The sequence below is a fragment of the Bos mutus genome, chromosome 26, assembly GCF_027580195.1.
Source record: "Bos mutus isolate GX-2022 chromosome 26, NWIPB_WYAK_1.1, whole genome shotgun sequence".
Taxonomy (NCBI): domain Eukaryota; kingdom Metazoa; phylum Chordata; class Mammalia; order Artiodactyla; family Bovidae; genus Bos; species Bos mutus.
This window is the reverse complement of record NC_091642.1, coordinates 26,259,240-26,276,632: the sequence shown is the minus strand read 5'-3', so window position 1 is coordinate 26,276,632 and position 17,393 is coordinate 26,259,240. Positions and strand designations below refer to the sequence as shown.

At 43.8% G+C, this 17,393-nt stretch overlaps 1 protein-coding gene across 1 annotated transcript in view; it reads left to right on the top strand.

The window, feature by feature from the left end:
* Window positions 1–17,393, top strand: part of SORCS3 (sortilin related VPS10 domain containing receptor 3) — a 632,329-nt gene that overhangs the window by 190,018 nt on the left and 424,918 nt on the right. The window contains exon 2 of the mRNA XM_070363359.1: window positions 3,803–3,870. Within this exon, the coding sequence (XP_070219460.1) occupies window positions 3,803–3,870 (68 nt within the window). The remainder of the gene's footprint in view (window positions 1–3,802; window positions 3,871–17,393) is intronic.

The window sequence follows — 17,393 nt, the reverse complement described above, 5'->3', positions numbered from 1 at the left end:
TCGCATGAAGTGGCCAAAGTACTGGAGTTTCAGCTTTAGCATCATTCCTTCCAAAGAAATCCCAGGGCTGATCTCCTTCAGAATGGGCTGGTTGGATCTCCTTGCAGTCCAGGGAACTCTCTAGAGTCTTCTCCAACACCACAGTTCAAAAGCATCAATTCTTCGGTGCTCAGCTTTCTTCACAGTCCAACTCTCACATCCATACATGACCACTGGAAAAACCATAGCCTTGACTAGACGGACCTTTGTTGGCAAAGTAATGTCTCTGCTTTTCAATATGCTATCTAGGTTGGTCGTAACTTTCCTTCCAAGGAGTAAGCGTCTTTTAATTTCATGGCTGCAGGCACCCTCTGCAGTGATTCTGGAGCCCCCAGAATAAAGTCTGCCACTGTGGTCTAAGCACTGGGTAAAAATGCTGATAGAATGAGAACAGCTCTGGGCTCTCAGAAGGGCTCTCAGATCCAGTTGTTTGTTAGACCTTGTATTAAGTAGTAGGACTCTAACCCTCAACATCTCTTTTTTCTCCCCTTATGGGCTTTGCACTTTTTGGAAATTGCTTATGCTAAGTCACTTCAGTCGTGTCCGACTCTGTGTGACCCCATAGATGGCAGCCCACCAGGCTTCCCCGTCCCTGGGACTCTCCAGGCAAGAACACTGGAGTGGGTTGCCATTTCCTTCTCCAATGCATGAAAGTGAAAAGTGAAAGTGAAGTCACTCAGTCGTGTCCGACCCTCAGCGACCCCATGGACTGCAGCCTTCCAGGCTCCTCCATCCATGGGATTTTCCAGGCAAGAGTACTGGAGTGGGTGCCATTGCCTTCTCCGGGAAATTGCTTGGTGCCCCAGAAAGCTTGATATCGGAAGACACTAAAGTAGTCTGACTTGCTCAGGCAGACACTAAAGGGGGCTCTGACCTGTTTCTAGAAGAACGTAGTTTTGAGTTTCTCCAGAATTTGGGATGGTCTACACATAGCCACTCATGTTTTTACCTAGTGACTGTGAAAGAATGATTTAGTCAATGAAAGCAGTAAAATGAAGAGAAATCTGGTGTGTATGCATTTGAATTGATTTAACAAATAGGAATTATTGGCACATTGCTAGGCATTTGGTTGGAGAAGGTTTGGACAAGTCCTGTCTCCATTAGCCCCTGAATTTAACAAATGAGGAAGCAAACGGGAAAGGCATGGAGTGCAATACTTTGCATAGGGTACATGCTCCTTGCTTTTGTGCTGTGCTAATAGTGTAATAGAGTGGGGGCGTGTGCGGCCCTTAGCACAAGGCTGCTTCTGGTTGCCATTACCTCAAGACCCATTACCAGGCAACCGTTAGTTATCTAATTACCAGAAGACCTGTGGGAGCTTAGAGTGGCAATTAGAGGTCCCGCTTAGCCATTGGTCAGCACTGCAGTTTGCCCCTCCCCCAAGCAAGCAACTGTCAATGAGCGACTCTTGGTGGTTCTACTCAGCCATTGGTTAGCACCACAGTGGGCCCCACCCACAAGTGGCCAGTTGTCAGTGAGTGACTGTTAGTGGGTCATTCAGCCAACTGTCAGTGGAATGGTGGTTGTCAGGTGGAGAGTGAGGTAAGAGTTGGATCCAGCCTTCTCCGATAGTGCCTGCCAGCGCTCCTGGTTGGGGGTCAGCAGGGAAGCTGGGGGGTCCCAGGGAACAGCCTGGGAGCTGTGTCCCACAGGGCTCCAGAGCCCTCGCTGGGGACACCCATTGGCCTTATCCCAGGCCTTGAGGTGACCATGAACCCTCTCCCCCATCTCCACCTCTGTGACCTAATGGCAGCAGCTGTCCACATTGGATGCAGTCTAGGACCTGCCCCCGCTGTTGGGGTTGCCTGAGGAGCTAGACGACCAGTTGGGTTATGGGTGCCTGGCTCCCTCAGCAATGAAAGCTGGGCAGGGTCTGGTGACCTGGCCCTGAGGGCGTCGCTAACTGAGATCTGCCTCTTAGCCAGGACTGGGACCTCAGAGGGCAAAAGCTGTGCCGTTCTTGTCAGAATAGAGAATAACATTCGGTAGAGATTTACAGGAACATCGTTACCTGACCATGACCTGACCTCAAGAACAAAGAATCTAACACCAGAAAGTTTGCCACAACTAACCACACCCTTTCTTCACCTTTGCCAGAAAAGCTAGGCTTTGCTGAAAGCTTTTAGCGAGTTCAGAGTTTTTAGGGCATAAGCCACCTGTCTCCTTGCAGGGCCCAGCAGTAAACCTTTCTCTGCTCCAAACTCTGGTATTTTAGTATGTTTGGCCCCATTGTGCGTCGACCACATAAACTTGCATTTTTGGTACCAATAGGTCAGGTGGTTTGGTAGATTCTACTGTTCTTAAAATAGTTGTGTCTTTGATGTTCTTCTCGGCTTGGCTGTTTCTTTCCAACCTACGACTCCTCATCACAGGACAAAATCTGGGAAGAGACCTAAAGAACCCTCTAGTCATAACCTTGCAGAGAAGTTGAAGGTTCCAAGTCAGGTTTTTCAGGGACTCTCTCTGACCCATAATGGGGTCATATCCTTGCCTCTAATTTTTTCTTAGTTTACATAAAAGAGATGGAAATGGTGCTGACCGACCCCATGGGGTGCTGGATGAGAATAAATCTCAAAATGAGTGTCTTGTAGTTGGTTAAATGCCATAAAAATGTTCAATATAATGGCTGATTATTTTTCTTTAATCTTAAATGGATACCTAGCATGCAAAAGTCCTATCTTGGTAGCAGAAATCCATTATCTTGGAAAGAGTTTAATGGCTGCTGTGCAAATGAACTGAAGGAAGTTAAATTGTGAAATGGGAAGGAGTTGAGAAAAGTGAAATGAGTTGTGCATTAAATTTAGATAAACACAATTATGTGTAACTGGATTATCATGTGTGCAGGCAAGGCAGGCGCTGTATATTAGGCACCTGTGTTTTGATTAAAATAGATTCAGGTGCATGTACTTTGCATCCTTGTAGATATGGGATTGTGCCTTAGCCATTGTCCAGGTGCATGAGGGGGCAGCAGGGAAATGGCGGAGATCCAAGTCCTCAGCTGTAAAAGTTTAAGGGGACTGGGAGTAGTCTGGCCAATGGATGTTCATTTCAGAAAACTGCTGACCCTATTATGGGCTGTCCAGCTGTTTTTCATGTGCAGCTTTCTTCTGGGTTTCTTTTAACTGGAGTCAGGAAAGTGGTCCTGGAGTCTGGTGGAGTCTAATGTCTGCTTTCTCCATGGATGGGACACAGAGAAAGACAGACGACATCAGAGAGCGTTGGCAGCTGGGCTTGCCTGTTGTTCAAGATTTTATGGTTGTGAGGTGCTAGCGGTGGGGTGGGAACATGAAATCTCTTTGAACCCCTCTGTAGAAAGACAGAATCAGGCCCAGTTCTTTCTTACCCTTTTAGGTCCATGTCCGTAAGTCAGAGTCATCTCTAGATCAAAGGCAAGCCCATCCTCTGATCTCTGGGTGGCCATCTGAGTGAACAGAGCTAGCCAGCCTGTGCCTGACCTTGAAGGAGGACAGACGTGGGGAAACAAGTGTAGATATCCAGTTAATCCCTGTTGCCACGTTTTATTTCAAGTGCAAAGCACTGTCAGGATTAAAATAAATGCTACCAGTTATGAGGTAGCATTAAATTAATAATTTTTCCCCCATGCTTGATCCTATAATACCCCTCAACTCAACGGATAAATTCTAAGTCCTCCTCTGGGTGATTTGAGATGCAGTGAATATTGTTGCACAAACTAAAGTTGACTTCCTCTTTTTTTTCCCCCTCTCATTCCTCTCCTGTGCCCTTCTCCGCATCCCTCTCTCAGGTTATACTTATCCTGACGAAGCTGTATGACTTCAACCTGGGGAGCGTGACGGAGAGCTCACTTTGGAGGTAAGTGGATTAGAGGTCCTTCACTAGCTTCTCTGGTTGGGCTCACGTGAGAAGCACCAACTGAGCAGCTGGAGAGCATGTTTTGAAAGGAGCAGAAGATGCTCCTCCTCCTGGATGCCCACTTTAATGCCCCGGTGGCAATTATGGTCTCTATCTGTGAATTCCTTAGCACTCTGCTGATCTTGCTTGGGGCCCGTCACACATTCTCCTTGGCATTGTGGTTGCTTCTGCATTCATGCTGTGTCTCCTTTGGCTCGACAAATGTGAATGAAAGATAGAGAGATCAGAGCATGTCTGATGCAAGAGGAGACTGTGGATAAGGGAGCCTGATATAGGAAGGATGCTAGCCTTGGCGTGAGTCTCAGCCTAAGGACTGTTTCTCATTGTCCTTTGCTGTGACTCTTGAGAAGCCTGTGCTTCTGGGCACAGACACACATGAGAATTGGATCTGTGTGATGACTTCTGAGGTCCCTAGCCTTCCTGGACTCCTTCTTTCATAAAATAATATTAAAAATATATTTTACAACTACATTGGAGTAAAAACAAATATATTAATATTGTATATTAAAACTTGTTTTCAGCCTAACATGCTCATTCTTTGGCTTTGACTTTAAAAGAAATGACAGCATTTTTGTGAACCCTAGGCTCTATGTCTCTGTACCTGCTGAATAAATCAGCCCTGACAAGGACCTGGGATGGGGAGAAGGATGTGAGTGGGTTAAGCCAGAGAGGGCTTTAAGGAAGCCACGAACCTGACAGTTTCTCTGGACAGGAGACACCACACACTCACTCTTGCATACACCTCCTCACATGCAAGTTCACTATTCCAGCCATGCTGCGGGCAGTCACACAGGGCCCCAGTGAGTTTCATCAGCCTCTCTGAGTCGGCACTTCATGCTCTGCTTATTGCATCCGTGGGCTTCAAGAGGGCTGTGTGTCTATCCTGTTTACTCTGTCATTTGTAAACACTGGAGAGAACACGGTCACAAAAGGCCATTCACTTGGTGGTGTCTTTCATCTCAGCGCCTGTCCTGAGGGTCTCTGGAGTCTTGGAGCAGAGGGCTCTGGGGCATGAGTATCTGTGAACCTGGCTGCTTCTTTATCTGACCTGTTTGCAGAGGACCAGCCAGAGCCTCTCTCCTGGAAGGGGAGCAGTCACAGCATCTATTAAATATTTAGGGGTTAATTGCTCATATCGGCGGGGCTTGCCTTCATTTGCACAGGATGTCCAAAACCTAATTTGGTGCTCAGTGGAAATTGGCAGAGGTATAAGTAACCAGGCTGCCTCTCGTAGATGAAAGCGTGCCTCTTTCCACTCACACAGGACTCCTGGGGAACGAGAGGCTCAGAAGCCATCCCCTCAGGCCCTATCACAGTGATGCTGTGGTGATCCTTTAAGCCTGACTCCAGTGCTGTCTGCTTGGTGCAAATAATGAAATAAGCCAGAGAATCCTGTCCTTATAATGAGAGACAGCTATACCTGGCAGCCCATATCAAATTTCAGGAAAGGTTTGGTAGTTCTAAGGGTGAACCAGGCAAAGCCAGGGAGCCAAGGCCAGATGCTTAATGCTGGAGGCCCAGTAAGTGATAGAGTGTGTGCCCCATGGACATAAGAGTCAGTATATTCACTAGTGTGTGTCAAGGACAGCAGATGGCCGAATGGCCCTAAGGGCACCCTGATGTCCCATTGCTAGGATTCAAAATCTAGCTTGTCCACCCAAAGAGCTCTGTGGCTTTGGGCACTTTATCTAACTTCTCTGGATCAGCTTTTGGGGATGCTGGAATCAAGGACCACAGATTGAGTGGCTGCAAACTGCAGAAATGTGTTCTCTTCCAGTCTGAAGGCCAGAAGTCTGAAATCAAGGTGTCTTTGGGGCCCCTCCCTCTGGAGGCTCTAGAGAGAATCCTTCCTCACCTCCTTCAGCTTCTGGTGTCTGTCAGCATCCCCGGGGCTCCATTATTGCCTTCTCTGTCTTCTCCTCTTCTCTCCCTTAGAAGGACGCTTGCCAGTGGACTTAGGGGCCAGCCCCATAATCCAGGATGCTCTCATTTTCAGATTCTTAGTTTAATTACATCTGCAGAGATGCTCTTTCAAGGATAATTCCGTTGTGGGTTCTGGGGGTTAGGACATATTTTGATAGGGGCAGTGCCATTCAACCGACTTCGCTCTCGTAAATCTCGGTTTCTCTGAATGTAAATTGGAGACAGTACAAATCCCACTTTTGCTCCAGCCACATTGTCCTTGCTGTTCTTCGCACAAGCCAGCATCTTCCTCAGGACCCTTACACTTGGCTTTTTCTTGGGTCTGAGCTTCTTCCTCTCTGCTCACCTCATCAGTGAGGCCTTTGTCTCAGGACTTGGCATTTCATTACTGGGCTGCATTTTCCTCCCTGGAACCTGTCACCCTCTAGCTGCTAAATATTTACTTATTGATTTATTTATATTCAATCTACACCCACTAACATCTAAGCTTGTAAAGATAGAAATTTTTTTTTTTTTTCCATTTTGCTTCAGTGCTGTATCCTCAATACCTCAAATAGTATCTGGCACACAGGAGGTACTTAATAAATGTTTGCTTGATGAATAAATTCATGGATGGACTGTAAGGACTAAATTAAATATTAAATGTGCAAACATTTACAACAGTTACATGTGGAGAGTGCTCAGTTAATTGTAATAATTAATGATTATTGTAACCCTGTGTATTTGTGTAGTTTTGTTTGTAAGAATCCACTAAGGCAGGGATCCATGGGATGGAAACTGTAAGTGCATGCAAAGGGTTGTATTCCGTGCTGTCTAGGAATTATCACAGACCTTCCGGGGTGTTGGCAGGGGGATAGGGAGGGGAGAACAGTGATTTATGATGTTGTTCCTCATGCTGACTGGGCAGGGGGAATTGGAATAGCAGTTTCTACCTAGTTGGAGATGTTATTTTGTAAGAAAGATTCTCTGAAGGGCTGTTGGAGTGATGGGTGAGCTACAGTTTGGCAAATGGAAGGTGGAAAAATGTCCCTCGCACAGGGCAAAGGCCAGGCAAGGCAAGGCTGTAGGAGATAAGGGGACAAGGAAGGAGGTAGGGAGAGCAGCTGGGTGCTGGATTAGGTAGGGAGGAGGGTGGGAGGACTCATCAGGTTCACAGGAGGGGCCAAACCAATGGGGGTTACTTAGCATAGACTGTAGATAACAGAGTATATATGGTGTGACCCTTCAGGGATTTGAAACAAGCTGGTAGATGTTATAGGCATTCCCTATGGATACGCGTTATGTGAATATGTATTTGTGTTATCCGGAGGGTTCACAGGTCAGATAAAGCCCAGCTTAGGAACCCCTGCAGAGGGGGCAGTTGAGAAAAGGGACTGATCCTAAACTTTATGGAGACTTTCCAACTTCCTGGGCCCTCACCGTGTGTCTTCTGACTTCTTATTGTTATCCTTATCCCTAAGGATCCGTGCCCCTATCCTCTTTTCTCTGCTGTTAGTGGTGTATTTTACAGTTAGAGCCTAGAGCACTATGATCTTCCTTACTAATACAGTGAGCACAGAAAAGAAACTAAATTAAACACACACCTTTTCATTTCTGTGATTTGGTCCAACATGCTTAACTAAGTTGAAATTGAATTTGGTGATTCTTCTTCAATTTTCTGTACAGCAGAGGCGCCTGGAGCAGCAGCTGTCATGACAAGATGATGCGCCCTGCCAGGTTGCAGTATGACATAATTATTTGTCTCACTGAATTAATAATTCAGAAGCCATCTACTTCTAAATAGACAAGAGGCTGTTTAAAAGCAGTCTGTAGCATGGCGGTAGTGTGTGTCCTTGGTGACACTCTTTCTGGAACGCCTAGGTGCCATTATACTGGGGGTGGTCAAAATATTTTCTCTCCACCAGCACAAGAATGGGTGCACAAATTCGTCATTTAGCACAACCATGTGTTGGCATCCTTTAGTCAAAGGACATTTTACATATGGAGTGTCAAGCCTGTAGAATTAATGAGGCTGGGGAGTGACTTTTTAAAAAGACCCAGGGATTTGTTTTTAGGGTGTTTTCAGTCCATAGTGTGTCAAGCCTGGAGGTTGTCCGTATGTCAGGAGTGATACTAGAGACCGACTCTATCAGACTTTATAGAGGCCAGACCCAAGGAGGAGCAATGAGTCCAGATCAGGAGGCTCAGATCTAATCAGCTTCCTCCTCATCAAGGTAATTAAAAGTGAAGCTCTGGGACTGATGGCCTGGTTACAAGTCCACATTCCTCCCCTGAGCCACTGAGTCATCTTGAACACGTTCCTTCACCTCGCTGTGCCTCTGTTTCCTTATCTGTACCATGAAGGTTATATCCACACCTACCACATAAAGTTGTTTTGAAATTTCATTGAAATGAACTATGTCAACTGCCTTGAAAAATACCTGCCCTGCAGCACCTATGCATGGGAGGTGCTCAGAGAGAGTTAGTTGTCATCGTACAATCTGCAACTTGAGCTGCTTCTCTCTATGAGTTCCTATACCTAAGCTGTCTTGTTCTATCTTTTGTGAGAAACTTGAGAGTCGGGTATCACTGGGCTCAATTTACAGATGGGAACATTGAGCATTGCAGAGGTTAAACAATATGCCCCAGATTGTGAAACTAAGAAGTGGGGGGAATCCTACTGAACCCTGAGCCTGTGCTTAGTCCACCCCGTGTGCTGGCCCTGATGCTGGGCAAGAGTGGATTCATGAAATCCTCCAGAATAAGATAATTTTTAATGAGTAGAAGATTGGGATGATATGGAAAGTGGAAGAGGGAGAAGTTCTCAGAGTGGGAAAATTGCCCTCAAGTGGTTGGACTGGGATTTCAACTTCTAGGCTAAAATATTCCTTCTGTAATTGAGATGGATGCTCTCTAATCCAGCACTGTCTGATTAGAAATATATAGGAGCCACATAATTTCCCAGCAGTCAATAATGTGAAAAGAAACAGTGGAGATTAATTTTATTAATAAATTTTCTTTAACCTAGTTATATAGAACTATCATTTCAATAGACAATCAATAAAATTATTAATGGGCAATTTTGCATTAGATTTTTGTAGTAAGTCTTTGAAACTGAATGTGTATCTCACACTTAAGGGCATATCTCAAGTTTACATACAAAATGCAGCCACAGTTTGTTTAATAGTTAAATATGGCTGTTGGATACCATAGTGCCCAGTAGAGGTCTAGTAATCTCTCTTTCAAATATTATCAGTTCATTGGGTGAGGTGGGGGTGGGGAGCAGGAAACTTTTTTCACCATAGAAATGCATGTCTGTTTCATCAAAGGACAAAATGTGAAAAATTCCACCTGTTCTGGAAGGAAATTATTTTATAATGTTATGCTACTTGGAATATGGGCAGTGTCAAGGGCTAACCTGATCCATATTAAAACTCTGGTCATCTAAAATGAAACGAGGGCTGTGGAAATCTGTCCACAGAAATGGAAAAGTCGTCACCAGAACTCCTAGGTCTTTGAACTGTGATTCTTGGTAATTCTGAAATAATCATGGCTATTGACCCTAGAGTCGAAGAGACTTGGGGTGAGAAAGGATCATAGCAAACATTCTCCTTGAGCCCCGGCATCTTATCATTTCAAAGATAAGGACGTGAGTTCAGGGAGAGGAAGACACTTTGGCTGAGTTTCTTGGATAAGAAGTCTAAAAGTGTTGCCTGGCTCCTCTATTACTCAGAGTGAAGTAAGTCAGGAAGAAAAACACCAATACAGTATATTAACACATATATATGGAATTTAGAAAGATGTTAATGATGACCCTATATGCGAGACAGCAAAAGAGACACAGATGTATAGACAGTCTTTTGGACTCTGTGGGAGAAGGCAAGAATGGGATGATTTGAGAGAATAGCATTGAAAGGTGTGTATTATCATATGTGAAATAAATCTCCAGACCAGGTTCGATGCATGAGACAGGGTGCTCAGGGCTGGTGCGCTGTGATGAACCTGAGGAATGGGATGGGGAGGGAGGTAGGAGGGAGGGTCAGGATGGGGGACACATGTACACCCATGGCTGATTCATGTGAATGCAAGGCAAAAACCACCGCAATATTGTAATTAGCCTCCAATTAAAAATAAAGAGGGTTCCCTGGCTCCTGATCTCCTTCCATGAACACACACATCCCCTAAATGGAAACCCTGGAACTGGATAGACAGCCCTCTTCTTTTTTCTTTCTTTTTTTAAATTGAAGTATAGTTGATTTATAATGTTGGGTTAATTTCTAATGTATAACAAAGTGACTTGGTTTTATGTGTATATGTGTATATATATCTCCTTTTTCACACTCTTTTTCATTATGGTTTGTCAAAGGATATTGAATATAATTCCCCGTGCTATACATATGACCTTGTTTATTCTATGTATAATAATTTACATCTGCTAACTTGAAATCCCACTCCATCACCCTCCTCCCTCCTTTTTCTACCCCTTGGCAACCACAAGGTTGTTCTCTCAAGATTGTGGGTCTGTTCGGAGAGTCTTCACATCTCCTCCATTGTCAACTGAGAATAGACCATTGTTGCATGGTGTGCAGGCATCATACATTCAGAGACTGGTCATATTCTCACTTATTCCTATGACAGTGGCATGTAGCACATGCTTTGGTGTCTTCTTCATGCCCCTCTGCTGAGCTTGGTGGCATTCCTGGTCCTTGATTTGGGAGCAAGGGGCCACTTTTCTTTGAAAGTGGTCCCTGTGAACAGACTGATTAAGCCACTGCTTGAGGTTTTTGAGTCTTTAGTTTTGAATATAAGTCATGGTAGGGATTTATGTTTCGGACTGGCAAATTGCTTCTTGGACTCAGTTCTCCATGTCCTAAACATTAACACTTGGATTGATAAACACATTGCCCTCTCCTCCAAAAATTTGTTTTTAAGGTCCCATTTTATGGAGGTAGATGAGCTAGCATGCAATCCCCCAGCTTCCATCGGTCCGTCCCAAGCACTAGTCTCTGGCAAAGGTCTGTGAGTGGCCAGCTTCTGATTGGGTGTGAGGTCCCCACACGAGCTTTCATCTTGAATTCCTATTGGATTAGGGGTCCTCACAGAGCTAAACAAATTTGAAGTTTTCTGGGCATAAGAGGAACCAGGAATCCTTTGCCGTGGATGGCCCTCCCGTTTGCTACTTCGCCTCAGTTTCCTCTTCCCTTCTCGCTCCATTTCATCCACCCCCAGCCCGGCAGTGTGAGAATCAATATGCTCTTGGAAAAGCAACAAGTATTCTCAGCCCTTCCTCCTATGTGTTTGGTCTCAGGGCCCACACAACAAGGGGACTTCAGATCAAGGGGCTCCTGGTTAGGGTGTTTATGCGCCCACTTCCTGGGCACATCCTCCTGGACACCTTCCTGGATACCTTCCCTCTCCTTCCTCCCTGGGCCGGGTGCCTCTCCTCTGCTTCCCACTAATGTCTCATCCTTACATTGTGTTCCCAGCCTGGAAGCCCAGAGCAGGGACCAGTGCCCTTTCTGTTTCTGGATCTACACTGTCAGCACTTGGGCTACACTAAGTCAAAGCTGAAAGAATTGAACTGACGTTCCAGTTGCCCCAAACCAATCCCAGCCCCAGCCTTGCCTTGTCCTGTTGCTCTCCTTGTATTGAGTTGTCTTATCCCCCTGCCACTGGGGAATCCTGTGACTTTTCATCTGCTTTGCAAGCTGTTGTCTGGACCATTTATTTTCTCCTCTAATTGTTCTGTCACTGACCTTTCTGGGGGATGCTGTTTTTTTTTAATAGAAAGTGGAGACCTTTGAATTTATTAATTTTTTTGTTTGCCAAGAAAACCCTGATAATAATTGCCAAGACTTCCCAGAAGTTATTAGTTTACAAATTTTAATGACACTCATGATTTATTTATGTACTTCCCTCCCTCTACAGCTGTTCATCCCAATTCCTTAGTGGAATTCCTGCTGAATCTGAGTGAATTAATGGAAACAAAACTGCAGAGTGCAATGACTTTTTTTTTTTTTTTTGGCTAGGCTGTTAATTAAAAGCTTTCCATCCTATTCGCTAGGCTCTTCATATGTGAGGTCCTGAAGACTGGGTGGATACAGGCTGTGAAATCCTCCCTCTAGAACTGGGGTCTTTTTCTGTTTGTTTTCAGTGGTAATGAATCTGGTGAAAACTCCTGTATTGGTCACAGAGCATTCAACTGAACAGATATTAATTGAGCATTCATTATGTAAGCATCCCTGTGCTCATTGCTGGGGGATGCAGAATAAGTATGTCATGATTGCTATCTTCAAGGAATATTTAGTTTGGTTGAAAGATAAGATTAATGCATACAGGGAACAGCGTCAGGCATATACAAGTATATATAGGTACATGCAAAACACAATGTATTCTGTGATGAGTGGCCCTACTGTAGAAGTACTTATATTTTTATTATTATCACACCTCACTCTATGAGGATGTAAAGCAGTTCTAGGAATGAATTAGAGGGATGATCAATGCGGTTCATATATTTTGTTTTGCTGTTTAATATAAAACATCTTATTTCTCCATTCAGTTCAGTTCAGTTCAGTCGCTCAGCAGTGTCTCACTCTTTGCGACTCCATGAACCGCAGCACGCCAGGCCTCTCTGTCCGTCACCAACTCCCGGAGTCCTCCCAAACCCATGTCCATTGAGTCGGTGATGCCATCCAACCATGTCATCCTCTGTCGTCCCCTTCTTCTCCTGCCCTCAATCTTTCCGAGCATCAGAGTCTTTTCAAATTAGTCAGTTCTTTGCATCAGGTGGCCAAAATATTGGAGTTTCAGCTTCAACATCAGTCCTTCCAATGAACACCCAGGACTGATCTCCTTTAGGATGGACTGGTTGGATCTCCTTGCAATCTAAGGGACTCTCAAGAGTCTTCTCTGACACGACAGTTCAAAAGCATCAATTCTTCGGTGCTCAGTCTTCTTCACAGTCCAACTCTCACATCCATACATGACCACAGGAAAAACCATAGCCTTGACTAGATGGACCTTTGTGGACAAAGTAATGTCTCTGCTTTTTTAATATGCTGTCTAGGTTGGTCATAACTTCCAAGGAGTAAGTGTGTTTTAATTTCATGGCTGCAATCACCATCTGCAGTGATTTTGGAGCCCATAAAAATAAAGTCAGCCACTGTTTCCACTGTTTCCCCATCTGTTTGCCATGAAGTGATGGGACTGGATGCCATGATCTTAGTTTTCTGAATGTTGAGCTTTAAGCCAACTTTTTCACTCTCCTCTTTCACTTTCATCAAGAGGCTCTTTAGTTCTTCTTCACTTTCAATGAAACTAAATTTCTCCATTAGGATACAAAATTTTAAGAGGAAAGACTGCTTCATATGAGAACTAGTAGTTCCCATAGTTCTCAGAAACCCCTGGTCACAGATGGGATAGTGCATGTGTAGTGGTTAAAGGTTCTAATTTCAAATTGCCTGGGTATAAATTTGAGATCTACTGCTTGCTAACTGTACCACCTTAAGCAATGTCTTCATTTCTCTATGTCTAGGTCTACTTATCCATATAGTAAGATGACAGTAAGACAGATCTCATGGAAGCTTTGTGAAGATTCAGTGAGATAATGCATGGAATGCAAAAATACGTACTATTTAGTTAGTACTTTATGTAATAATTATTGTTTGTTCATAGGCCCATATCCTCCTAGCCCAGCAGCTTCTACCAGCTCCAGAGGACAGTTGTGCTAATACTTTTTAGGAGGTTGGGGTGCAGGACATACCTAGAATCCTAAGCATGTGGTGCCTGGAAATGTTACATTTCTTTTGAGAGAATGTTCTGGAGTCTTTTCCTTCAGATATTCATCTGTGCTTGGCACAAGGGGGAAGGTTAATATATTTATTGGTTTTTCTACATCAGCTATTGCTGCTGATTTGGGGTGTAGGATGCAAAGCACAATCTGATTTAAGTTCCCTTAACATAGTGTTGAGTTAACTCATCCGTTGCTGGTTATTTTCTTTTTACTGCAACTATTAGGGGATGTAAGCCTCTTGAAGAGCTTTCTTACCTCCTACGTAATTAATATGGAAGGCATTTTGGGGTCATCCGTGTTTCTCAAATTTGGTGTATCCTCAGAATTACTTGTAGACTGTGTTAAAAATCTAGATTCTTGGCCCCTAACCAAGGGATTCCAGTTTGGTAAAGCTGGAGGTTACTCAGGATGTATACTTTTAAAAGCCCCATGATTGTTTTTGATTTTCAGGTAGGACTGGGAGCCACTGGGCTCAGAGGAAGCATGGGTTCTAGGCCTGTCTCAGTTGCTAATTAATCATCTGCTAATTAATCAATTCATGCCATCTTCTATTTCCTCATAAATAAAGATATTAGATGAAATGATCTCAAGTCCCTTTCCACTCCAGGTCCACAGATGCTGTCAACCTGGGAAGTCAAACAAGAAACACACACAGGATTTATGAAGGCCAACAGGTACCTTTTAGGGAGAAGGCAATGGCACCCCACTCCAGTACGTTGCCCGGAAAATCCCATGGATGGAGGAGCCTGATGGGCTGCAGTCCATGGGGTCACTAAGAGTCAGACACGATTGAGTGACTTCACTTTCACTTTCCACTTTCATGCATTGGAGAAGGAAATGGCAACCCACTCCAGTGTTCTTGCCTGGAGAATCTCATGGACGGAGAAGCCTAGTAGGCTGCAGTCCATGGGGTCACACAGAGTTGGACATGACTGAAGCGACTTGGCAGCAGGCAGCAGGTACCTTTTATGAGCTAACATTGTGAGCACAGCCATCCCCCTTAAGGAAAACTAATGTGCTGTTCATGGACAGATAGTAGCCAGGGGGCAGGTGTTAGCCAGAACACCTGCTCTAACTACTGTACTTAAATTCATTAAACATAAAGAGCATCATCCAAGCTATAAACTCTTTGCTCCCCCAAAAAACATGAAAAAAGAGTTTGCCCTGAATATTGAAACCTTAGACATCTTAACTTTGCTGGAGAATAGGGCAGTGTGAACACTGGAGAAACAGATCTGGTTTACTGATTTAATATTTTCCTATTTATTATGGGAAAAAGGTTTCTTTTTACGGCCTAGTCTTTTTTCTTGCATCTTGACATGTGTAAATCTTGATTTTTGTCCAGTGGCTGAGAGAACGCAATCCTTTCGTACGGATTGTGCCTGTTGATCGTTATTTTCTGTTGTTTTCCCTTCCTTCCAAATGTGGTGCTGTTTTATCACAATCATAAATAACCTCACCATTGGGAGAAGGGGTGTGAAATTCTGCCCGTCCCTCTCCTCACCCTGACCTCCCTCTCATTTTCTCAGCAGTAGATTCATTAGCCTTCTAATGAAGTTAATAAGTAAACAGGATCAGACAGTTCCTTCTAAAATAACATTTATAAATGGATTTTTTTCTCCAACTCTCTCAGGTAGTGCCTTAATTTTTTTCCTGCCAGATGTCCACATGTGTAAAGCTATGATGGGTGGGCCCTTGGGATGTGATTTGAAGCCCCCCCCCCCACCCCACCAATAAAGGGAAAAATTTCAATTCACACAAAGCCTATCTATTTTCAAGTTTATAGGAGAGTGAATTTTTATATACTCCATTCCTGCTTATATATTGATATATAATGACTATAAAGATTAGGTCGTCAAGCTTTCATAGTTACTTTCTCATCCTTTGGAAGCCAATTACTTTATTGGACATGGACTGTAAATGTCATTAGGAGGCTTCTGGCAACTTCTCCCATGAAGACCACTATCCTAGACTTTATTTGGGGAGCCATAAACTGGTTAAAAAGACCTCTTCTTTATGTTATGTGTCTGTGAGCTTTCTTTTCAGAAATCGCTGAACTTATAAGGGAAACATTTCACTGCTTACTTTTGCTTCCAAATGGTTTGTGCCAAAATTAAAGCTAAAATTTGAAGTCAGAAGGAGAAAGACAAATATCTTATATTAATACATTTATATGGAATCTAGAAAGATGGTGCTGATGAAACTATCTGCAGGGCAGCAGTGGGGACATAAACAGAGAACAGACTTGTGGGCAAGGAGGGGAAGCAGAGGGTGGAATGAATTGAGAGAGTAGCATTGAAACATACACATTACTGTATGCAAAATTAGATAACCAGTGGAAATTTACTGTATGATGCAGGGAGCTCAAATGTGGTGCTCTGTGATAACCTAGGGGTGAGATGGGGTGGGAAGTGGAAGGGAGTTTCAAGAGGGAGGGGACATACATATATCTATGACTAATTCATGGTGATGTATGGCAGAAAGCAATACAATATTGTAAAGCAATTATCCTCCAACTAAAGACAAATTAAAAAAAATAAGGCAATACATAGTTATCTTTTAAAAGATCTCCCTTTCAATGGCTCTAATATCTTAAATTGGTATAATATTTGTAGTCATTGCCCACATGAATACATAGCACGTCTCATGCTTCTAGGAGGAATGGGAGGCCTGTGTAATTTTACAGATGGATTAACTCAATTTCTTGAGTAGGTTGGTGGTCAGTGATTGCAAATCTGGTACCCAGATCTAGGTCTCCCAGTTCTCAGCAGCCTCATGATCTTGCTCTTTCATTAATAATCACTCTTTCCTGACCCTTCCAGCTCAGCAACCATTCACATTTCATAAGAGAGCTATGACCAAGGGACTACTTTGGGGACCAGAAATGGGTTTCCTTGGACACTTGTCTCAGTGATTTTCATTTCTGGTTGTTCATGAGAATCACCAGGGAAATATAAGAATGTCCAGTTTCCTGGGCCTTATTCCAAACCTACTGAATCAATTTCTGGGATCAAGATCTAAGAACTTATGGTTTTAAAGAGCTCACCACTTGATTTTGATATGACCACTGACCTAAGAGATTCCATAGCTATTTTTATTTCTTAAATGCTTGTGAAGACTTATTTTTCAGAATCTTCTCCCCAGCCCTCTTGCCCTCTTACCCATTTTTCCTTCTGGCTGGCTCAGAATGACAAATGCAATCATTCATGCAAAAATACATAGTTGTGCCCTCATCTTCATAGATGACAACCATAAAGGTTAGTAATGGGAATGAGCCTTGGCACTTACTAGTTAGCTCACATTCTGTCAGCATCAGGCTTCTTAATTGGGCACTTGTTTCAGAGATTGGTGCTATAGGAGAATGGTTATAAGGTGCTGCTCTCCATGGAGTTGCATTGAGATAAATCTCTAAGGGTGAGTTGGCAGCTACAAGTCTAGGCTTTCTGAGGATCAAAAAGTGCAGCAAATGGGGGATGGTTTTCAGGCAACTTTGCAGTAGAAATCATCACTGGCTTTGGGCCACATATAGGATTTATAGGAAGCATACTGGTATAGCTCAACATTTGGAGGAAGAAATAACAACAAAACCACAGGAACAGCAAAATCCTAGGCATCTCCAGGGACCATAGGATATCATGGATCTGTACGTTTCCAGGCACCCTGACAACTGGTTTTAGCCATTCCAGTAGATGGTCTGCTGCTGCTAAGTCGCTTCAGTTGTGTCCGACTCTGTGCGACCCCATAGACGGCAGCCCACCAGGCTTCTCCA